The sequence below is a fragment of the Anomaloglossus baeobatrachus genome, chromosome 12 (genome assembly GCF_048569485.1).
Source record: "Anomaloglossus baeobatrachus isolate aAnoBae1 chromosome 12, aAnoBae1.hap1, whole genome shotgun sequence".
Classification (NCBI taxonomy): Eukaryota; Metazoa; Chordata; class Amphibia; order Anura; family Aromobatidae; genus Anomaloglossus; species Anomaloglossus baeobatrachus.
In genome coordinates this window covers 113010652-113035448 of record NC_134364.1, presented here as the reverse complement: position 1 = coordinate 113035448, position 24797 = coordinate 113010652, and the positions used below count along the sequence as shown (strand labels likewise).

At 50.6% G+C, this 24797-nt stretch overlaps 1 protein-coding gene across 2 annotated transcripts in view; it reads left to right on the top strand.

Annotated features, from left to right (window-relative positions):
* The window catches only part of ZFYVE26 (zinc finger FYVE-type containing 26), a 269476-nt gene that overhangs the window by 190697 nt on the left and 53982 nt on the right, over window positions 1-24797 (top strand). For both annotated transcript variants that reach the window (XM_075329889.1, XM_075329888.1), the window contains exons 21-22: window positions 10467-10568; window positions 11419-11549. In XM_075329889.1, the coding sequence (XP_075186004.1) occupies window positions 10467-10568; window positions 11419-11549 (233 nt within the window). The remainder of the gene's footprint in view (window positions 1-10466; window positions 10569-11418; window positions 11550-24797) is intronic.

The following is a 24797-nucleotide window of genomic DNA, read 5'->3' as shown; positions in this document are numbered from 1 at the left end:
ACCAAAACTGAGGAGCCCGTGGGAGCACGGGGGGTGTATAGGCAGAAGGGGAGGGGCTTAACACTTTTGAGTGTAATACTTTGTGCGGCCTCCGGAGGCATAGCCTATACACCCAATTGTCTGGGTCTCCCAATTAGAGCTAGAAGAAAAGGAATTTACGGTAAGTAAACAAAATTCCCTTCTTTGCTGGGAGTTCAGACAGAAGCACCAACGGGATCACTAAACGGAGATCAAAACGCAATGTGAAAGGGGCTGAAGGTTTAGTTGGGGGAAAAAAAAACTATTGCTGAAGAGGACTTCGAGGTGAAGGGAAAAGCATCAGAATTCCCGTGAGGGTGTATTGGGCTAGGAGGAACTAAAGGACTCCTTGTCGGCCTTGAGAAAAAAGGAATAATGGAAAGGAGCAAAAAAAAAAGACAGGAAACGCTGGGATGGCCGAGAAAATTGGCACTGTTGCAGGAAAAGGATCATCCGTTCCTGATTTCATCCAAATCGAGGTAAAAACTTTTTGAATGCATGGTCCAAGAACTGCGACACACAGAGCAACTAGCAGTCTATTTAGCCATGTCCTTGGCCACCCATGCAGATGCAATAAAAGCCTAGTAGAGCAACGACGAGTCAAGTGATTGTTGAGAGTAGAAGACGAAAATCCTGTTGAGAAGCTTAAGAAATCATGCTACGGTATAGGTGACAAATCTAGCAAGTAGAAAACCTAGCTGTCTCAAGCAGCTGTGAAAATGTAAGCAATGTATGATCCACTACTATGAAATGAACCTTGAAGAAGGCATCAATCCTATTTATCCAGTCGGTCACCAAACTCTATCAGATACCTCTATCAGATAGAGGCAAGGAAGTGGCTCTGAAGGACTAATGAGGAAATAGTTTATCTTGAGACTTTAAAAAAAAAACATCAGACCTTTTGAACGAGCTGCATGCTCCTGCATCCACTTGGGGCAATCTATTTATCCAATGGGTCACTTTATAATGCCATGTTGGATTATGACAAGGTTGTGGCTGTAGTGGACCACTGAGGAATCCATTCCTCCAAAGAAGGGAAAAGGGACAAAATTAGGAATAACATCAATAGCCATCATTGTCAACCATCATAGACAGTGAGGCAGACTCGCCCTTAACATGGAAGGTGTCCCTCATTTTTGCCGAATGAAGATCTAGCATGGCAGAGGACAGCTTGGCTTACTGCTCAGACTCAAGAATTCAGACTGTACTGGAGGAAAACAATCTTGCTCCATAGTTTAAAGGATTCTGTAAGGGATCTGCGTGAGCTAACTCTGGCTCTCTTACAATAGTGCCTACACAAAACCGATTTGTTCTTGTAAATGGGCTCATATGAGCTGCAGCCTTAGACGGTAAGGATTCCTCGTCACGAGTCTGGTCCTTATCTTGAACTGGCCCATTCAGAAGGGCTCGCTACTGTGAGGGACCAGAGTATTCTGAGTGGAAAACTGCATCCCTAAAAACAAAGTTAGTTAAGCACATAGGATTGTTAACTGTAGTGAGCGAAAGCAAGAATGTATTGTGTTGGAAGAATCAGAGATGGTTTTTTCTGGGTGGAGTACTCTTAAGGAGCAAAGCGACTGCACTGTCCAGAAGAGACCCCATCTGAGTCTAAGGAGAACTAGGTGGAAAGTTCCTGAAGCAGAAGTCTGTGTATCCTGCTGATGACCAACACACAGGCCAGGAAGAACATACAGTGCCTTGCGAAAGTATTCGGCTCCCTTGAATTTTTCAACCTTTTCTCACATTTCAGGCTTCAAACATAGATAAAAATTTTAATGTTATGGTGAAGAATCAACAACAAGGGGGACACAATTGGGAAGTTGAACAAAATGGATTGCTTATTTTAAACTTTTTTACAAAATAAATAACTGAAAAGTGGGGCGTACAATATTCTTCATTACCTTTATTTTCAGTGCAGCAAACTCACTCCAGAAGTTCATTGAGGATCTCTGAAGGATCCAATGTTGTCATAAATGACTGATGATTACACACAGGTGGCTTATATTTATCAAGTCTCAGTATAAATGCCCCTGCTCTGTGATAGTCTGTGTTCTGTTTAAAGTGTAGAGAGCATCGTGGAGACCAAGTAACACAACAGGCAGGTCAGTGTTACTCTTGTGGAGAAGTTTAAAGCCGGATTTGGTTACAAAAGGATTTCCACAACTTTAAACATCCCAAGAAGCACTGTGCAAGCGATCATATTGAAATGGAGGAAGTATCATACCACTGCAAATCTACTAAGACCCGGCCGTCCCTCAAAACTTTCATCTCAAACAAGGAGAAGACTGATCAGAGATGCAGCCAAGAGGCCCATGATCACTCTGGATTAACTGCAGAGATCTACAGGTGAGGTGGGAGAGTCTGTCCATAGGACAACAATCAGTCGTACACTGCATAAATCTGGCCTTTTATGGAAGAGTAGCAAGAAGAAAACAATTTCTCAAAGATATCCATAAAAAATTGTCATTTAAAGTTTGCCACAAACCACCTGGGAGACACCAAACATGTGGAAGAAGGTAGTCTGGTCAGATGAAACAAAGATCGAACTGTTTGGGCACAATGCCAAACGATATATTTGGCATAAAACCAACACCGCTTATCACCCTGAACACCCCATCCCCACTGTCAAACATGGTGGTGGCAGCATCATGGTTTGAGCCTGCTTTGCTTCAGCGGGGACAGGGAAGATGGTTAAAATTGATGGGAAGATGGATGGAGCCAAATACAGGACCATTCTTGAAGAAAACCTGTTGGAGTCTGCAAAAGACCTGAGACTGGGACGGAGATTTGTCTTTCAAGAAGACAATGATCCCAAACATGAAGCAAAATCTACAATGGAATGGTTCACAGATAAAGGTATCCAGGTTTTAGCATGGCCAAGTCACAGTCCAGACCTGAATCCAATCGAAAATCTGTGGAAAGAGCTGAGAACTGCTGTTCACAAACGCCTCCATCCAACCTCACTCAGCTCCAGCTGTTTGCAAAGGAAGAATGGGAAAGAATTTCAGTCTCTCGATGTGCAAAACTGATAGACACATCCCCCAAGTGACTGCAGCTGTAATCACAGCTAAAGGTGGCGCTACAAAGTATTAACTTAAAGGGGGTGGTTCACCCATATTTTTTTATTGTCTAGATCGATATTATATTGAGAAACAATGTTTCTCTAAAATACCCTGTGTTGTCAATAGTGCCTGTGAGAGGCGCTATTGCAGACCGCTGTTCCCCGTCCAGTGACTTACCCGGCAAATGCTGCCACGTCACATCCGTGCAGCCGGCTACAGTCTTCCAGACTCTGAGCTGTGAGCGGTGTTTCACTGCTGTCACAGCCCATTTGCTCCCCCCTCCTTCTCCCTCCTAGCACGGCGCGTCTCCTGCTCCCCCCTCCCTCCTCCCTCCTTGCACGGCGCATCTCCTGCTCCCCCCTCCCTCCTCCCTCCTAGCACAGCACGGCGCGTCTCCTGCTCCCCCCTCCCTCCTCGCAGAACGCTGCAAGCAAGAGACGTGCTGTGAGGGAGGAGGAGCAGGGAGCAGATGGGCTCAGAATGTAGCCGGCTGCACGGATGTGATGAGGCAGCATTGGACGGGTACGTCACTGGACGGGGAGCAGCGGTCTGCAATAGCGCCTCTCACAGGCACTATTGACAACAAAAGGTATTTGAGAGAAACATTGTTTCTCAATATAATATCGATCTAGACAATAAAAAATATGGGTGAACCACCCCTTTAAAGGGGACTAATATTGCACGTTCCACTTTTAAGTTATTTTTTAAAAAAGTTTAAAATCGGCAATAAATTTAGTTCAACTTCACAATTGTGTCCACTTGTTGCTTCTGCACCATAACATTAACATTTCTTCATTGTTCCTATGGGAGACCCAGACCATGGGTGTATAGCTCCTGCCTCCGGAGGACACACAAAGTACTACACTAAAAAGTGTAGCCCCTCCCTCCGAGCATATACACCCCCTGGTTAACCAAATATAGCCAGTTCAATGCTTTGTGTTCAGGAGGCACACATCCACACATGCATTCTCATCTGATTTTGATTTTTGGAAAGAGTTTGAAGAAAAGCGGGTCCAAGCCTGGACTCCCGGCATGTCCCTTCTCACCCCACTGTGTCGGCGGTGTTGTTATGGTTGATTTCAGGGCTGGAGGCTTACATTCCGCGCTCCTTCACCATCCCTCCGGGGCTCTGGCTTGAAGTGGGAGCCAGCACGGTTCTCCCTGCCTTGCAGGAGACCGGTCTCCATCCGCAGCCCTTTCAGGATCCTGCCGGACGGAGCGCTCATCCCTCAGGGACCTGGCCCTGCGTCTCACAAGCTAAGTATCTGAGACGTTATTATCGGGGGGTCCCTTGTACTTTATTGTTGGGGAGAGTGTGCTGTGTATCTATTGTGACATTTCCGGCCGGTTCTCTGGTTTTTACCTGAGAACCGCGCCGATGGTGCCTGCTCGCCGGCCGCATCGTTAAATTTAGGCCCCGGCTTCGCCTGAGGCCTAGTTTAGTTTTCACTGTCCCTGCATGCCAATCATGCAGAGGGACATTGCGGCTCCGCCCAGCGACTGTTCAGCACTGGGGAGGGACACTCCTCTCTGAGGAAATATTCCCTCCCCTGTATATCTCCTTGGCCCTCCGATCCCGCTCTTAGAGTAGGCCCCGCCCCCTCTCGCTCTGGCGCCATTTTATCAGCGTTATCATGCATGTCTGCATAACCACATTGTGACAGCGATCGGCGCTGGCCATCTCTCTGGGCGTCCGGGCTGTGGGATCTGGTGGGCACAGAGATGTCTCTATGTCAAACGGTCTGGCAAGCCACAACCTCCGGTTGTGGACCTGCTTATATACACTGTTTATATACTCTGCTGGGGGTCATTCTGGCCAGAGCCCCCACTTCAGCAGCATGTCTCACATCAGAGCAAGGCTGCAAGGCCGTACTTAATATGCACTGCATGTAGGCTCGTACTGCCTGTACCGAGCACATAACCACATTGTGATGCCTGCTCTAACATGGTGGTGCCTCAGCCTGGAGGCTCATTACCAGTGGTCCCTCTGGCTGCTCCGGCTCCGGTGGCTGAACCCCCGGCTTGGGTAGAATCCCTCTCTCCAGGGAACAGCTGTCCCGGACACTGCTGAGCATGCATCAGCCCCCTTCTCAGGGCGCTTCTGCTGCTACGGCTCGCTCAGCAAAGCTCACAGAGGATTCTTCATCTGGTCTCCGACCCCGTCCTCCTAAAATGGAGACGCAGGGTCCCCTTTCCTTCCTCGTCCCGCGGCTCTGGTTCACGAGCTGACTCGCAGGACAAGGAGGATGCCTTTACTGGCGGCTCGGACGCTACTCCATGTACCCCATTGATCTGTCCGAAAGTGACGCAGATGCTAATGATTTGATTGCGTCCATTATATTTGTACTGGACCTCAATCCGCCTGTATCAGGGGAGCAACCCTCTCTGGCAGAAAAGCATCAGTATACCTTGCCTAAGAGAACAAGGAGTGTGTTCCTTATCCACTCCAGTTTTGTCAGGCCACTGTGACCAAGCCCAGAGCCTGTCCTGACAGACGCTTCCCAAAGCGTGGTTCTGATGACCGTTTTCCATTTCCACCAGAGGTGGTCAAGGAGTGGGCTCATTCACCAAAGGTAGACCCTCTGGTGTCTAGACTCTCAGCCCGGAAAGTTGTATCAGTGGCTGATGGCAACTCCCTTAAGGATTCCACTGTCCGCCATCTGTATATGAGGCGGCAGGGGCCTCGTTCTCCCCATCTTTTGCAGCAGTGTGGGCTTCAGAGCCATCTCTGCTTCTCTGTAGGAGATGCATTCCCTCACCAGGGACTCTATGCCCCGATGGTTGCCTTAACTTCCCAGGCTTCAGCCTTTTCATCCTATGCCATGTCTGCCATGCTGGAGGCTCCGCACTGCGGTGGCTTCGGCCAATTCTCTCGCTATCCACAGGATCCTGTGGCTTCGAGAGTGGAAGGCAGACGCTTCTTCAAAGAAGTACCTTGCTGGGCTCCCATTTGCTGGGCCCAGGCTTTTCGGTGAACAACTGGATGAAATTATTCAGGAAGCTACTGGCGGGAAGAGTACTTCCATGCCACAGCCAAAACCAGGAACCTGTACAGGGCAGGAACTAGTCGAGGTTTCGTTCCTTTCGTTCCTCCAACTGGTCGTCCTCTAAGCCCTCGGCCTCGTCCACTAACTCAGCCAAGGACCAAAAACCCAACTGGCGCACGAAGCCGCGTCCTCAGAAGACCGCAGGAGCTGCTGCCACTGAGGCAGCCTCCTCTTGACTATCTGGCCGCGCCAGCAACGTCCTTGGTCGGTGGTAGGCTCTCCCGCTTGGCGACATGTGGTTTCAACACGTCTCCGATCAGTGGGTGCGGGATATCATCTCCCACGGCTACAGGATAGAATTCTAGCCAGCCCGCCAAACAGATTTTTTTCTGTCAACTCCCCCCTGCTCCAAGGCCGCCGCCTTCTCTCAGGCCGTGGCATCCTTGCAGGCCAACGGAGTAATTGTACCGGTTCCCGCCCGGGAACGGTTCAGAGGTTTCTACTCAAATCTCTACCTAGTCCCCTAAAGGGACGGTTCCTTCCGGCCCATCCTGGATCTCAGGCTTCTCAACAAGCATGTTCAGGTGCGGCTTTTTCACATGGAGTCTCTCCGATCAGTCATTGCCTCAATGACCCAAGGAGATTCCTTGCATCCTCAACATCAGAGATGTCTATCTGCATGTGCCAATTGCAGTTTAGCACCAGCGTTGGCAACGTTTTGCAATCGGAGAGGAACATTTCCGATTCGTGGCTCTTCCCTTCGGGTTAGCCACGGCCCCTCGAGTATTCATCAGGGTCATGGCAGCAGTGGTTGCGGTTCTGCACCTCCAAGGGTTGGCATCCCTTTTCCTGGACGGCCTTCTAGTCAAGGCTTCATCCTGTGCAGACAGTCAGCGGAGTGCCTCGCTCACTCTCGCCACTCTAGTCCAATTCGGGTGGCTTGTCATTCTGCCCAAGTCCACTCTGTCTCCGACCCAGAAGCTCACGTACCTAGGGATGCAATTCGAGACTCTGTCGGCACTTGTGAAGCTGCCTTTAGTCAAACAGCAGTCCCTCCATCTAGCTGTGCACTCTTTGCTGAGGCCCCTCCGTCATTCCATCAGGCACCTAATGCAGGTGCTGGGTCAGATGGTGGCGTCAATGGAAGCGGTTCCCTTGCCCAGTTCCATCTGCGTCCTGCAGCTGGACATTCTCCGCTGTTGGGACAAGCGGACTTCCTTCTTGCACAGGTTAGTGGCTCTGTCGCCACATACCAGGAGTGGTGGCTTCGGCCCCTCTCTCTTCAGGGACACTCCTTTCTGGCCCCGTCCTGGGTGATCCGCACCACGGATGCCAGTCTATCCGGCTGAGGAGCGGTATATCTCTACCACAGAGCGCAAGACACTTGGACTCCGTCCGAATCAGCCCTCTCGATCACTGTGCTGGAGATCAGAGCCGTGCTTCTAGCTCTCTTGGCCTTTCACCACCTGTTGGCGGGCAAGAACATTCGAGTCCAGTCAGACAACGCCATAGCGGTTGCCTACATTAACACCAGGGCGTGACACTCAGCCGCCTAGCACTGTTGGTATCCTTCAGTGGACGGAGGATTCCAGGTCCACCACATTCGCAGTCCACAACCGAGGCGTGGAAAACTGGGAGGCAGATTGTCTCAGGTTAATCTGCCGCAAGTGGGGCACTCCGGAGGTGGATCTTCTCTCCCACGATCCTCAGGCCTTTGCAGCAGACGTGCTGGTTCAAGATTGGTCCCAGTTTCGTCTGTCTTACGCGTTTCCCCCTCTAGCTCTTGCCCAGAGACCTGCGCAAGTTCAGAATGGGGGGCCGTCGGGTCATTCTCATTGCCAGACTGGCCCAGACGAGCTTGGTACCCTGACCTGCTCCATCTGTCCGTTGAGGTGCTGTGGCATCTCCCGGACCGTCCAGACCTTCTCTCACAAGGTCCGTCTTTCCGCCAGAATTCTGCGGCTCTCAGTTTGACGGTGTGGCTCTTGAGTCCTGGATCTTGACGACTTCTGGTATCCCTCCTGAAGTCATCTCCACTATGACTCGGGCTTGGAAGTATTCCTTGGCCAACATCTATCACAGGACCTGGAGAATTTTCCTGTCCTGGTGTCGCCCTTCCGGCCATGCTTCTTGGCCTTTTTTCCTTGCTGACCCTCCGGTCCTTTCTACAGTCCGGTCTGCAGCTAGGACTATCCCTCAATTCCCTCAAGGGACAGGTCTCTGTTCTGCCAGTGTGTTTACAGCGGCGTATCGCCTGGCTGGCTCAGGTGCGCTCCTTCATACAGGGCGCATCTCACATCATTCCGCCTTACCGGCGGCCTTTGGATCCCTGGGACCTTAATCTGGTCCTCACGGCTTCCAGAAACCCCCCTTTGAGCCTCTTAGGGAGGTTTCTTTGTCTCGTCTTTCACAGAAAGTGGTCTTTCTAGTGGCCATAACTTCCCTCGGGAGAGTCTCTGATTTGGCTGCACTCTCCTCGGAGTCACCTCTTTTGGTTTTTCATCAAAACAAGGTGGTTCTCCGTCCGACTCCGGACTTCCTCCCTAAGGTGGTTTCTCCCTCCACCTTAACCAGGACATTTCCCTGCCTTCCTTTTGTCCGGCTCCTGTTCATCGCTTTGAAAAAGCGTTGCATATCCTGGATCTGGTGCGGGCGCTCCGGATCTATGTGTCTCGCACCGCTTTTCTTAGGCGGTGCACCTCTCTTTTTGTGCTGACCACAGGTCGGCGTAAGGGCCTCTCGGCTCTAAGCCGACCCTAGCTCGTTGGATTATGTCGGCCATTTCCGATGCCTACCAGTGTTCTCAAGTGCCTCCCCCGCCGGGGGATCAAGGCACACTCGACCAGAGCTGTCGGTGCCTCTTGGGTTTCAGGCACCAGGCTACGGCTCAGCAGGTCTGTCAGACTGCCACTTGGACTAGTCTGCATGCCTTTTCGAAGCACTACAAGTGCATGCTCATGCTTCGGCAGATGCGAGCTTGGGCAGACGCACCCTTCTGGCGGCTGTCGCCCATTTACGAAGTTAGGTTTCGCCTACTTCTCAGTTTTCTGTTTATTCCCACCCATGGACTGCTTTGAGACGTCCCATGGTCTGGGTCTCCCATAGGAACGATGAAGAAAAAGAGAATTTTGTTTACTTACCGTAAATTCTTTTTCTTATAGTTCCGTAATGGGAGACCCAGCACCCTCCCTGTTGCCTGTTGGCAGTTTCTTGTTCCGCGTGTTTTCACCGGCTGTTGTTGTAGACAGAGGCTCCGGTTGTTCCGGTTCTTGCTCTAGCTCTACTTGTGGGTGGCTACTCTCCTTCAGCTTTTGAACTAAACTGGCTATATTTGGTTAACCAGGGGGTGTATATGCTCGGAGGGAGGGGCTACACTTTTTAGTGTAGTACTTTGTGTGTCCTCCGGAGGCAGGAGCTATACACCCATGGTCTGGGTCTCCCATTACGGAACTATAAGAAAAAGAATTTACGGTAAGTAAAAAAATTCTCTTTTTTTATCTTTGAAGCCTGAAATGTGGGAAAAGGTTGAAAAATTCAAGTGAAACAAATTCTTTCGCAAGGCACTGTAGAAAGGTTCTACTGACAGAAAACCAAATATTGGAGGCGTTGGCATGAAGCTGCTGCCCTCTGAAGAGAAGTGTCGAGATGATGTCGGGGCCAACAAAGGTCTTTAGAAACTTTAACAAAGGTTGTGGCCAATTCCCCGCACAAGCTAACAACTCAAGTAAACCCTATCCATAGCACAGATCACCAGACGATACCTAAAATGAAAAGAAGAACGAAGGGCAATAGAGGCAAAGGAGGTCCAGGAGGGACCCATGCAAAGAAAGAACGTCCCTTAGAAAATTATGAAGTGATGTACCAGAGCAAAGGTTCAGAAAATTGTCAAAAAGGAAGAAAATGAATTAAAACTGAATGTTGCCTCCAGAGCCGCTATACCTAAAATTACCCATATGGAACGTAGATCGGACGTATTCGTACTACAGGGTTACGCTCTTTGTGGCCTCACACATTAGTGGGGACACCGACATTTCAGTGAGGTTCTATTATGGTGGAGTTCACCTTTTTTGTTCTTCCTGGAATGAAATAGAAAAGTCAGGGAAATCAGCGCAACCTCACAAAACTGAGCTAAAAAAAAGAGAAAAAATGCAACAGATCTGATACAACCCTCCTATTTAACACTAGCCTAAACAGGTTTCTAGTGTTGGAGGAGATGGTATAGCCTGCCGCGCGTAGTAAACACTTGTATCTAGTGGCAGGGCCTATACCATGCTGCTGCGTCCTCCAATGCTATGAACTAAAAAGAAACCTTTATGTGGCTAATGTCCTGTATTACTCCATCCACGTACCTGTCGCAGCTGGTATCATTTGCATTGATGCATTGAATTCATTTCTTCAGATTCTGTGATTCGAGTTCCGGAAAGCGGCAGCACTCAGCCTGCAGACCCAGAACAAGTAATTCCTCCATCCTCTGCTGAGCTGACTAATTCTCCTTTTGTGGGTAAGGATTTTAGTGTTCAATTGATGTAACTGAAAGAGAACCTTTCAACTTGGAAAAAAAACCCACTACCTACAGATAGAGGTCTACTGAAAGTGCGGCTGTTAGGAGAAAATCGACTTTTTCTCCCTGAAGCTGCCGGCTTGTTATGAAGCCTGTTCAGGGAGCTGTAACAGCTGTAAGCAGTCGGTCAGCACTTTGACAGCTCACGTGGTACAGTTGTAAATGTGTCGGGGTGTGCGTACAGCTGCCGCTCAAGTATAGTGAGTCATCGTTCTAATTGTTACCTGCACCATCCCCATGATTGAAAACCATTGGCTCCCAGAGGGAAATACGTTCATTTTCACCATTGTAACACTTTGTAACCTGATATCAGCAGATAAATAGGGTTTTCCAAGGTGAAAAGTTCTCTTTAATGCCCTCAAACACATTAGACTAACGTCTAATGGTTGATGGTTTGGCTGGCGTTAGCCCAATGTGTATATTGGGCCCCGACAGATTGTCGGGAGAGATAAGGACCCGACGTGTACTTTTGACCTGTCGGTCCTTTTGTTATAAAGAGACAAGCAGTCAAAGATGTCTGGCAGCGTCTCTCTCATAAAGAACACAAGTGCTTGGCTGAACAAGGATCCCTCTGTATGGGATAGATAGTTGCTGGCTGAACGATTGGCCAATCGATTGGCCAGCAAAAATCTAAATGTGTAGGGGGGGTTTAGTTTGCAGTCATTGCGTAGGTTTCGTATTTTTACTTGGAAGTTGCTTTTTAAGCTGAGGTCCGAATCGCAGTTCTCGGGGTCAGTATTTCACAGTCCGAGTATCTGACAATTGTTTTCTGTTGTCCTATCTGATCCAGATAAAGGACACCGGAGGAACAGGTCTTCTCCAGAGTTCGTACCTCCGGACAAACCTCCAGCAAAAACGCAGTGGATTCCAGATGAAACCGAAGTCACCTGCATGGTGTGTAAGAATGAACGGTTCACCATGGTAAGAAAGGCGACTCTACTAGACTCGCCTAACTAAAATTTTCAATCTCTCTTCTGGTATCTTCCCCTCCTCCCTGAAACACTCTATCATTACTCCATTATTAAAAAAGAAAAACAAAAAACTCTCTCGACACATCCTGTACAAGCAACTACAGACCAGTCTCCAATCTCCCCTTCATTTCCAAACTCTTGGAGCGCCTAGTCTATTCCCGCCTCATTTGCTACCTCTCCACTTACTCTCTCCTAGATCCTTTACAGTCTGGCTTTCTTTCCCTTCACTCAACAGAAACTGCCCTCATCAAAGAGACCAATGACCTTCTGAGAGCAAAACGTAACTGACTACTCTCTGCTAATTCTTCTTGACCTCTCTGCAGCCTTCGACACTGTTGACCACTATTTCCTACTCTCCACACTCCAGTTAATCTGCCTGAGGCTATGTGCGCACGTTGCGTACAAGCCCTGCAGAAATTTCTGCAGCGATCTGAAGAGCACATGTGCGCTTTAGATCGCTGCAGAAATGTCCGTAGTGAGCGCCGATTCCATGCGCTCTGCCTGCAGCTCCTGCCATAGACAGAGCAGGAGCTGCCGGCAAAGCGCAGGAAAGAAGTGACATGTCACTTCTTTTTGCGCAGCGCTTCGGCAGTAGCCGAAGCGCTGCGCTCTTAGATGCCACGTGCGCACGGCCCCTGCACAATCTCCATAGACTGTGCAGGGGCCGCAGGACGCATGCAGTTACGCTGCGCTACAAAGCGCAGCGTAACTGCATGTTTTTACGCAATGTGCGCACATAGCCTAAAGGACACTGTGCTCTCCTGGTTTTCTTCCTATTTTTCTGGCTGCTTGTTTAGCTTATGTGCTGGCTCCACATCTTCTCCTCTTCCCCTCACTGTTGAGGTTCCTCAATGTTCAGTCCTTGGCCTTCTTCTTTTCTCCCTCTACACTGACCCAATTGGAGAATCAGTAGATTTGGCTTTCAGTGCCATCTTTATGCTGATGACACACAACTATACACCTTATCCCCTGCCTCACCCCCACTGTACTACAGAACCCCACGGACTGTCTGCAGTTTCCAACATCATGTCTGCACTCTATCTGAAACGTAACTTTTCCAAAACTGAACTTCTTCTATTTCCTCCGTCTTCTAAACTTCCTAAACCCAACATCTCCCTCTCTGTGTGCGGCACCACGATAATTCCAAGGCAGCAGGCCCGCTGACTGGGTGTTATACTTAACCCCAATCTCTTCTTTACCTCTTAGCTACAATCTCTTGTCCGCTCTTGTCGCCTGCACCTCAAGAACATCTCTAGAATCTGCCCCTTCCTTACAAAACCCCCCACTTTGGCCCTGATCCACTGCCGCTTCGACTACTGTAACATTCTATTAATTGGTCTCCTTTAAACTAGACTCTCTCCTTTACAGTCCATCCTTAATGCAGCAGCCAGGGTCACCTATCCGGCTAACCGTTACTTGGATGCTTCCACTCTGTGCCAGTCATTGCACTGGCTATCACAGGTCACAGGATCTAATTGAAATTGCTGGTTCTCACCCACAAAGCTCTCCACAGTGCGGCACCCCCTACATCTCCACCCTCATCTCTGTCTATCACCCTACCCGTTCCCTACACTCAGCAAACGACGTTCGACTAACAGCCACTCTAATCAGAACCTCCCACTCCTGGATCCAAGACTACTTCCGAGCTGCACCAATCCTCTAGAATGGTCTACCCCAGGAAACTAGGATGAATCACAACTCAGACGCTCCCTAAAAAAACACATATTTTTTTGGTGGCCTAACACACTCCCTAGCCAAAATAAATTCACACAGTCCCTCCACGACCTCACAGAACGTAACTCCACGTCAAACTCCACTGCACCCAAAAGCATCTAAGTTTTGGCTGACTGGTCCAGGCAGCCATTATCTATCCCCCATTCCCTTGAGATCGCTGGACTGTCATTGTAAATAAGCACTTGTACCTTCTACCCCCCCCCCCCCTCCATCTCATTGTAGATTGTAAGCTCTCATGAGCAGGGTTTTTTTTTTTTCTTCCTAATTATATTTTCTGTTACTTGTTTGTATATGATCCTCCTGAATTGTAAAGCGCTGGGAATATGTTGGAGCTATAGAAATAAAAATGTATTATTATTAATAATAATAATAATAATTAATTCACAGTTCAGTATTACATCTTGTTTTCTTTGTCGCTCCTAATTGGGAGACCCAGACAATTGGGTGTATAGCTACTGCCTCCGGAGGCCGCACAAAGTACTACACTTAAAAGTGTAAGGCCCCTCCCCTTCTGGCTATACACCCCCCCGTGGGATCACGAGTTCCTCAGTTTTTTGCTTTGTGCGAAGGAGGTCAGACACGCACGCATAGCTCCACTGTTTAGTCAGCAGCAGCTGCTGACTATGTCGGATGGAAGAAAAGAGGGCCCATACAGGGCCCCCAGCATGCTCCCTTCTCACCCCACTTTCTGTCGGCGGTGTTTGTTAAGGTTGAGGTACCCATTGCGGGTACGGAGGGTGGAGCCCACATTCTGATTCCTTCCCCATCCCCATTAGGGTTCCGGGTGAAGTGGGACTTTACCGGTCTCCAGGCACTGAGACCGTGCTCCATCCGCAGCCCCTGGAGAAGCCGCTGGATATGGAGCGGAGTATCGTCAGGGACAGACCCTGCTCCGTCAAGGTACTCTGTGTCCCCGTGCATACCGCGCGCACACCGCAGCATGGCTGGGTGTGTTAGTGCGCCGGGGACATCAGCGCTGCTGCGCTTGTGCCATTTCCTCACTACAGCTTGGCTGAGTGGGTAGACTTAGGGCGAACGGTCGCGCCGGCCGCTGGGGTCAGTCACACTGCGACGCGGCTGGGACTTGTGGTGCGCCGGGGACTTCCGCGCTGGCCGTGCATATATCACGGCCGCGCTTATTACTACAGTCCCCGGCTTTTGCGGCCTAGTTCGTCTCGTTCCCGCCTCCGCACCTGCCAGTCAGGAGGAGGGCGGGACGCCGTACAGAGCATCAGCGCTGAGGGCTGGAGTCTGTTTTACATACTCCAGCCCTCACACCAGGCACAGTAGGACGCAGTTTCCCGCACTTTGTTTGTGGCACGCCCACGGTCCGCCCCTCTTCACAGGACGCCGGCAGCCATTCCTGTCTGCACGCTGAGCTGGAGAGGGGAGCCTGGGAGACCCAGACACGGGATTCTACGACCTCATACCCGCTTTTCAGCGGGCGGTAAGCAGCCCTCAAGGGCTCACCCCCACTTGTGCCGTTGTGTACTTGGTATTTTGTGTTTGCAAATACTTTTCACTGTACGGTCGCTGGTGATTCTCGGCTATATACCCTCCTAGATTGCAAGGAGGCAACAGCATGTCGTCCGTTAAACGCAAGGGTGCCAAGGCACAGACTTTATATGCTGCCTGTACCGCATGTGGGGCTACTCTACCGGCAGGTTCCACTGACCCCCATTGTGTGCAGTGCTCGGCCCCTGCAGCACTTGCTCAGCCGGGGCCTCTGCTAGACGTGACCCAGGGTGTACCACCTGTGAATGCTGTCCAGGTGACAGGGACGGAGTTTGCAGCTTTTGCTGATAGATTGTCTATGACAATGTCTAAGATTCTTGAAACATTGCAGTCTAGACCAGTAACTCAGACCACGGACACTGTTGAATCATTGCTCCCTGGTCCCCCTCAACTGGAACACTTCCGGGCTCCGGGGGTGTCACATGCACCCCAGGGTGACGGCTCTGACTCGGACGACAGTCCCAGACAGCCTAAGCGGGCTCGCTATGAGGGGCCCTCAACTTCGTCTCACTGGTCAGGATCCCAGCGGGATGAATCTATGGGTGATGAGGCGGATGTAACTGATCAGGATTCTGATCCTGGGACCGCTCTCAATCTGGATACACCGGATGGTGACGCCATAGTGAATGATCTTATAGCGTCCATCAATAAGATGTTAGATATTTCTCCGCCAGCTCCTCCTGAGGAGGAGTCAGCTTCACAGCATGAGAAATTCCATTTCAGATATCCCAAGCGTAAATTAAGCTCTTTTCTGGACCACTCTGACTTTAGAGACGCAATCCAGAAACACACGCTTATCCCGATAAGCGGTTTTCCAAACGGCTTAAAGATACACGCTATCCTTTTCCCCCTGACGTGGTCAAGGGCTGGACCCAGTGTCCCAAGGTGGACCCTCCAATCTCCAGGCTTGCAGCTAGATCCTTAGTTGCAGTAGAAGATGGAGCGGCACTTAAAGATGCCACTGACAGACAGATGGAGCTCTGGTTGAAATCCATCTATGAAGCTATTGGAGCGTCGTTGGCGCCAGCATTCGCAGCCGTATGGGCACTCCAAGCTATTTCAGCTGGGCTTACACAAGTCGACACTGTCACACGTACATCTGCTCCGCAGGCGGCACCATTGACCTCTCAGATGTCTGCATTCGCGTCTTACGCGATTAATGCTGTCCTAGACTCTACGAGCCGTACGGCGGTGGCGTCAGCCAACTCCGTAGTTTTACGCAGAGCCTTGTGGTTGAGGGAATGGAAGGCAGATTCTGCTTCCAAGAAGTGCTTAACCAGTTTGCCTTTTTCTCGTGACCGATTGTTTGGTGAGCGTTTGGATGAAATCATTAAACACTCCAAGGGTAAGGATTCATCCTTACCTCAACACAGACAAAACAAACCCCAACAAAGGAGGGGTCAGTCTGGTTTTCGGTCCTTTCGATGCTCAGGCAGGTCCCAATTCTCCTCGTCTAAGAGGACTCAAAAGGATCAGAGAGGCTCAGATTCTTGGCGGACTCAATCACGCCCAAAAAAGACAGCAGGAAGAACCGTCACCAAGACGGCTTCCTCATGACTCTCAGTCTCCTCTTTCCGCATCCTCGGTCGGTGGCAGGCTCTCCCGCTTTGGCGACATTTGGCTGTCACAGGTCAAAGACCGTTGGGTGAGAGACATTCTGTCTCACGGGTACAGGATAGAGTTCAGCTCTCGTCCTCCAACTCGTTTCTTCAGAACTTCTCCACCGCCCGACCGGGCCGATGCTCTGCTGCAGGCGGTGGCCGCTCTAAAGGCGGAAGGAGTGGTGACTTCCGTTCCTCTTCAGGAACAAGGTCACGGTTTTTACTCCAATTTGTTTGTGGTGCCAAAGAAGGACGGGTCGTTTCGTCCCGTCCTGGATCTAAAGTTGCTCAACAAACACGTAAAAACCAGGAGGTTCCGGATGGAATCTCTCCGCTCCGTCATCGCCTCAATGTCTCAAGGAGATTTCCTAGCATCAATAGACATCAAGGATGCTTATCTCCACGTGCCGATTGCGCCACAGCATCAGCGTTTTCTACGCTTCGTTATAGGAAGCGAACACCTGCAGTTCGTAGCGCTACCTTTCGGGCTGGCGACAGCCCCTCGGGTCTTCACCAAGGTCATGGCTGCAGTAGTAGCAGTCCTGCACTCGCAGGGTCACTCTGTGATTCCGTATTTGGACGATCTACTTATCAAGGCACCCTCTCAAGAGGCATGCCAACACAGTTTGAACGTGGCACTGAAGACTCTCCAGAGTTTCGGGTGGATTGTCAACTTTGCAAAGTCAAATCTAACCCCGACCCAATCACTAACATATCTTGGCATGGAGTTTCATACTCTCTCAGCGATAGTGAAACTTCCACTGGACAAGCAGTGCTCGCTGCAGACAGGGGTGCAATCTCTCCTTCAGGGCCAGTCGCACACCTTGAGGCGCCTCATGCATTTCCTAGGGAAAATGGTGGCAGCAATGGAAGCAGTCCCTTTCGCGCAGTTTCATCTGCGCCCTCTACAATGGGACATTCTCCGCCAATGGGACGGGAAGTCGACGTCCCTCGACAGGGATGTTTCCCTCTCTGACAGCCAAGGATTCTCTCCGGTGGTGGCTTCTTCCCACCTCTTTGTCAAAAGGAAGGTCGTTCCTACCCCCATCCTGGGCGGTAGTCACGACAGATGCGAGCCTATCGGGGTGGGGAGCAGTGTTTCTTCACCACAGGGCTCAGGGTACGTGGACTCGGAAAGAGTCCACCCTTCAGATCAATGTTCTGGAAATCAGAGCAGTCTATCTTGCCCTGCAAGCCTTCCAACAGTGGCTGGAAGGCAAGCAGATCCGAATTCAGTCGGACAATTCCACGGCGGTGGCGTACATCAACCACCAAGGGGGAACACGCAGTCGGCAAGCCTTCCAGGAAGTAAGGCGGATTCTGTCGTGGGTGGAAGACACAGCATCCACCATATCCGCAGTTCACATCCCAGGCGTGGAAAACTGGGAAGCAGATTTTCTCAGTCGCCAGGGCATGGACGCAGGGGAATGGTCCCTTCACCCGGACGTGTTTCAGGAGATCTGTCGCCGCTGGGGGATGCCGGACGTCGACCTGATGGCGTCACGACACAACAACAAGGTCCCGGTTTTCATGGCACGATCTCACGATCACCGAGCTTGGGCGGCAGACGCCTTAGTTCAAGATTGGTCACAGTTCCGGCTACCTTATGTGTTCCCACCTCTGGCACTGTTGCCCAGAGTGCTCCGAAAGATCAGGTCCGACTGCCGCCGCGCCATTCTCGTCGCTCCAGACTGGCCAAGGAGGTCGTGGTACCCGGATCTGTGGCACCTCACGGTAGGCCAACCGTGGGCGCTACCAGACCGTCCAGACTTGCTGTCTCAAGGGCCGTTTTTCCATCTGAATTCTGCGGCCCTGAACCTGACTGTGTGGCCATTGAGTCCTGGATCCTAGGGGCCTCAGGTTTATCTCATGAGGTGGTTGCCACCATGAGACAGGCTAGGAAACCATCCTCCGCCAAGATCTACCACAGGTCGTGGAAGATATTCCTATCTTGGTGCTCTGCCCAGGGAGTTTCTCCCTGACCATTTGCATTGCCTATTTTTCTTTCCTTCCTGCAGTCTGGGTTGGAAAAAGGTTTGTCGCTTAGCTCCCTTAAAGGTCAAGTCTCCGCGCTATCCGTATTTTTTCAGAAACGCCTAGCGCGACTTCCTAAGGTACGCACGTTCCTGCAAGGAGTCTGTCATATCGTCCCTCCTTAAAAGCGGCCGTTGGAGCCCTGGGATCTGAACAAGGTTCTAATTGCTCTCCAGAAGCCGCCTTTCGAGCCTATGAAGGAGATTTCCTTTTCTCGGCTTTCACAGAAAGTGGCTTTTCTAGTGGCGGTCACGTCTCTTCGGAGAGTGTCCGAGCTGGCGGCGTTATCTTGCAAATCTCCCTTCCTGGTGTTTCACCAGGACAAGGTAGTTCTGCGTCCAATTCCAGAGTTTCTTCCCAAGGTGGTATCTTCCTTTCATCTCAATCAAGATATCACTTTACCGTCTTTGTGTCCGCATCCAGTTCACCAATTCGAAAAGGGTTTGCATTTGTTGGACCTGGTGAGAGCACTCAGGATCTACATTTCCCGCACGGCGCCCCTGCGCCGCTCGGATGCACTCTTTATCCTGGTCGCTGGTCAGCGTAAAGGGTCGCAAGCTTCCAAATCCACCCTTGCGCGGTGGATCAAGGAACCAATTCTTCACACCTACCGTTCTGCTGGGTTTCCGATTCCATCTGGACTGAAGGCCCATTCTACCAGAGCCGTGGGTGCGTCCTGGGCATTACGGCATCAGGCTACGGCTCAGCAGGTGTGCCAGGCGGCTACCTGGTCGAGTCTGCACACTTTTACCAAACATTATCAGGTGCATACCTTCGCTTCGGCGGATGCCGGCCTAGGTAGACAAGTCCTTCAGGCGGCGGTGGCCCACCTGTAGGAAAGGTCTGCTTGACAGCCCTATCACGAGGTATTCTTTTACCCACCCAGGGACTGCTTTTGGACGTCCCAATGGTCTGGGTCTCCCAATTAGGAGCGACAAAGAAGAAGGGAATTTTGTTTACTTACCGTAAATTCCTTTTCTTCTAGCTCCAATTGGGAGACCCAGCACCCGCCCTGTTTTTTCTTAGGGATTTTGTTTTTCGGGTGCACATGTTGTTCATGTTAATAAGTTCAGTTCTCCGATGTTGTTTATCGGATTGAATTTGTTTTTGAAACAGTTATTGGCTTTCCTCCTTCTTGCTTTTGCACTAAAACTGAGGAACCCGTGATCCCACGGGGGGGTGTATAGCCAGAAGGGGAGGGGCCTTACACTTTTAAGTGTAGTACTTTGTGCGGCCTCCGGAGGCAGTAGCTATACACCCAATTGTCTGGGTCTCCCAATTGGAGCTAGAAGAAAAGGAATTTACGGTAAGTAAACAAAATTCCCTTCTTATCTATTACTTATCCTTTCTGCTTCTGTTCCAATGTTCTCCTGTGCCCTGCCGGTCTCTGTATTATTATTATTATTATTTATTTTTATAGCGCCATTTATTCCATGGCACTTTAGGCTCTGTGCGCACTGGGAAGTGGAATTTTCTTGAGAAAATTCCGCATGCCCTCAAAGATTACCGCACCCGCGGTAAAAAAACCGCGGGAAACCGCACCCGAAAACCGCATGCGGTTTGCCGCGGTTTGCTGCGGTTTTACCGCGGTATTGTTCGCGGTATTGCCGCGGTTTTGCCGCGTGCGGGTTGGGATGTGCTTTATTGCTTTCAATGCAATAAAGCACATTGAAGAAAAAAAAAAAAAAAAAAAAAGTCATTTAATTCTGAGAGTAGATAGACAGAAGAATAGATAGAGGGATAGATAGAGAGAGAGATAGATAGATAGATAGATAGATAGAGGGATAGATAGATAGATAGATGACAGATCGCTGCATTTCCCACGGTCGGCAGTGAGTTCACATTACCGGCCGTGGGAAATGACCGGTAATTACCTCTGCTGCATTCAGCCTGTCTCTGTGACAGTCGCGGCTGGATGGAAGCAGCGCTGGACGTCGGACCTGGATTATGCCGGAGCTTTGGTGCGGGAGGGGTTAATAAAATGGTGAACGAGGCTTGTTTGTTTTATTTAAAATAAAGGATTTTTCTGTGTGTTTTTTTCACTTTACTTACGGGTTGATCATGTCAGCTGTCACATAGACGCTGCCATGATCAAGCCTGGGGTTAATGGCGGTGGTCCCCCACCATCATTAACCCCTTGTATTACCTTGCCACCACTGCTACACGGTGGCAAGAAGAGCCGAGGACACGCCGGTATTGTCGCATATTGCATGCGACAGTGCCGGGGCAGCTGCGGCTGATATTCTCGGCTGCCGGAGGGGGAGTGAGGCGGGGGACATTACCCCTGCCCCTCTCCCTCCCCAGCCTGAGGATACCGGGCCGCCGCTGTGTGCTTACCTCGGCTGGACGGTAAATATGCAGCGGAGCCCACGTTCTTTTTTTCCTATATTTCCGTTTTCTTTCTATGTGTGTTCTATGTGTCTGTGATGTCTGTGTCTGTGATCTGTGTGTGTGTTTACTCTCTGCACGGCTTCCTCTTCCTGTAATGACATCACTTCCCTGCAAAACCGCAAGCAAGTGATGCACATTACCGGAGGTAAACCGCAAAATAACGCAGGGAATAACGCAGGAAAACGCAGTGAACCGCACAGAATTTGCTGCCTGCGTTATTCCCTGCGGGATTTCTTGATTAACATTGAGTCAATGGAGTGAAATCCCGCAGCGCTGTGCGGAAAAGAAGTGACATGCACTTGTTTTTGCTGCGGGATTCCCGCAGCAAAACACGCAGCTGTCAAATTCCGCCCAGTGCGCACAGGATTTTTTTTCTCCATAGGATTTGCTGGTGATTCACTGCAGAGATGTTATGAACATTTTCTGCAGCGAAACATGCAGCAAATCCGCGGCAAAATCCGCGAAAAATCCGGTAAGTGCGCACATAGCCTTACAGTGAAAGAGGGTATACGTACAACAATCATTAACAGTACATAACAGACTGGTATAGGAGGACAGAGGACCCTGCCCGTGAGGGCTCACAGACTATAGGGAATGGGTGATAGTACAATAGGTAAGGACAGAGCTTGTTGCGCAGTGGTCTACTGGGCTGAGGGTTATTGTAGGTTGTAGGCTTGTTGGAAGAAGTGGGTCTTGAGTTTCCTCTTGAAGCTTTCCACGGTAGGGCAGAGTCTGATATGCTGTGGTAGAGTTTTCCAGAGTATGGGGGAGGCACGGGAGAAATCTTGTACGCGATTGTGGGAAGAGGAGATATGAGAGGAGTAGAGAAGGAGATCTTGTGAGGATCTGAGGTTGCGTGCGGGTAGGTACCGGGAGACTAGGTCACAGATGTAAGGAGGAGACAGGCTGTGGATGGCTTTGTATGTCATGGTTAATGTTTTGAACTGGAGTCGTTGGGCGATGTGAAGCCAGTGAAGGGATTGGCAGAGTGGCGAGGCTAGGGAATTGCGAGGGGAGAGGTGGATATTACAGTAATGATGGCAAACATGTGACCCAATATAGCCAGTGGATGGCTACATGGGTAACGAATTAACTCATCATGAGATTAACGTCACAAAAAACACCTATATAGTTACCCAGAAACCTTTTTGGCTTTGGCAGACTTTTAGAGCTTTAATATTCACAATAAAGATTAATCATTAAATAAAATAGCTAAAAGCAATTGAGTCCCAATAATAAATTCACATTAACCTTTATAATCTTAATAGTTAGTCCTTCCAATGCTAAATTATAGATGTGTATACATCCTAGAGCATGTCAGAGTGTTTGAAGCGGGCTCAGGAGCTGAGCCTGCTCCATTCGGGGCAGATGCTGGCTGTGTCATGTAGCCGGCATCTGTACTTAACAGCAGTGACTGAAGCGATCGCCGATCGCTACGGTTAACCCCTTAAATGCAGCCGTCAGTCACTGACCTCCGCATTTAAACGAGGTGATCAAGGGATGACTATGGGTTACCATGACCGTCTAGGAACGGCTAAAGGCCCCTAACCTGCCATGTTGACGCTTTGACGCTCAATGAAAAACTTTTTGGTATCGACATAAATATACTGACCTGAAGATTCTTGTTCGAATGTTACTTTCTTTATCGTTCCTATGGGAGACCCAGACATTGGGTGTATAGCTTCTGCCTCCGGAGGACACACAAAGTACTACACTAAAAAGTGTAGCTCCTCCCTCTGAGCATATACCCCCCCTGGATAACCAAATATAGCCAGTTCAATGCTTTGTGTTCAGGAGGCACACATCCACACATGCATTCTCATCTGATTTTTGGAAAGAGTTTGAAGAAAAGCGGGTCCAAGCCTGGACCCCCGGCATGTCCCTTCTCACCCCACTGTGTCGGCGGTGTTGTTAAGGTTGATTTCAGGGCTGGAGCCTTACATGCCGCGCTCCTTCACCATCCCTCGGGCTCTGGCTTGAAGTGGGAGCCAGCACGGTTCTCACTGCCTTGCAGGAGACCGGTCTCCATCCGCAGCCCTTCAGGATCCTGCCGGACGGAGCACTCATCCCTCAGGGACCTGGCCCTGCGTCTCACAAGCGAAGTATCTGAGACGCTATTGTTGGGGGGTCCCTTGTACTTTATTGTTGGGGAGAGTGTGCTGTGTAACTGTTGTGACATTTCCGGCCGGTTCTCTGGTTTTCACCTGAGAACCGCGCCGATGGTGCCTGCGCGCCGGCCGCATCGTTAAATTTAGGCCCCGGCTTCGCCTGAGGCCTAGTTTCGATTTCACTGCCCCTGCATGTCAGTCATACAGAGGGACAGTGCGGCTCCACCCAGCGGCCGTTCGGTACAGGGGAGGGACACCTCTCTGAGTAAATGTCCCCTCCCCTGTAAATCTCCTTGGCCCTCCGAATCCCGCTCTTAGAGTAGGCCCCGCCCCCTCTCCTCGCTCCGGCGCCATTTTATCAGCGTTCTCACAGCGATCGGCGCTGGCTGCAGCATCTCTCTGGGGGTCCGGGCTGTGGGATCTGGAGGGCACACAAACGGTCTGGTAAGCCACAACCTCCGGTTGTGGACCTGCTTATACACTCTCTGGGGGTCATTCTGGCTCAGAGCCCCCACTTCAGCAGCATGTCTCACACTAGGAGCAAGGCTGCACTCAATATGCACTGCATGTAAGCTTGTACTGCCTGAACCGAGCACATATCCACATTGTGATGCCTGCTCTAACATGGTGGTGCCTCAGCCTGGAGTCTCCCCAGTGGTCCCTCCGGCTGCTCCGGCTCCGGTGGCTGAACCCCCGGCTTGGGTAGAATCCTTCTCTAAGTCTATCTCCCAGTCTTTTGCCGACTCCATGGGAGAGTTGTCCCGGACTCTGCTGAGCATGCATCAGCCCCCTTCTCAGGGCGCCTCCTCTGCTGAGCGAGCCGTAGCAGCACTCACAGAGGATTCTTCATCTGGTCCCAGACCCAGTCCTCCTAAAAGGAGACGCAGGGTCCCCTCTCCTTCCTCGTCCCGCGGCTCTGATTCACGAGCTGACTCGCAGGACGAGGAGGATGCCTTTACTGGGGGCTCGGACGCTACCTCCATGTGCCCCATTGATCTGTCCGAGGGTGACACAGATGTTAGTGATTTGATTGCGTCCATTAATTCTGTACTGGACCTCAATCCGCCAGTATCAGAGGAGCAACCCTCTCTGGCAGAAAAGCACAAGTTTACCTTGCCTAAGAGAACAAGGAGTGTGTTCTTTAACCACTCCAGTTTTCAGGCCACTGTGACCAAGCCTAGGGCCTGTCCTGACAAACGCTTCCCAAAGCGCGGTTCTGATGACCGTTTTCCCTTTCCACCAGAGGTGGTCAAGGAGTGGGCTCATTCACCAAAGGTAGACCCTCCGGTGTCTAGACTCTCAGCCCGGACAGTTGTATCAGTGGCTGATGGCACCTCTCTTAAGGATCCCACTGACCGCCAGGTTGACCTTCTGGCCAAATCTGTATATGAGGCGGCAGGGGCCTCGTTCTCCCCATCTTTTGCAGCAGTGTGGGCTCTCAAAGCCATCTCTGCTTCTCTAGAGGAGATGCATTCCCTCACCAAGGAATCTATGCCTTAGATGGTTGCCTTAACTTCTCAAGCTTCAGCTTTTTCATCTTATGCCATGTCTGCCATGCTGGAGGCTTCTCACCGCACTGCGGTGGCTTCGGCTAATTCCCTCGCTATCCGCAGGATCTTGTGGCTTCGAGAGTGGAAGGCAGACGCTTCTTCAAAGAAGTACCTTGCTGGGCTCCCATTTGCTGGGTCCAGGCTGTTCGGTGAACAACTGGATGAGATTATTAAGGAAGCTACTGGCGGGAAGAGTACTTCCATGCCACAAACTAAAACCAGGAAACCTGTCCAGGGCAGGAACCAGTCGAGGTTTCGTTCCTTT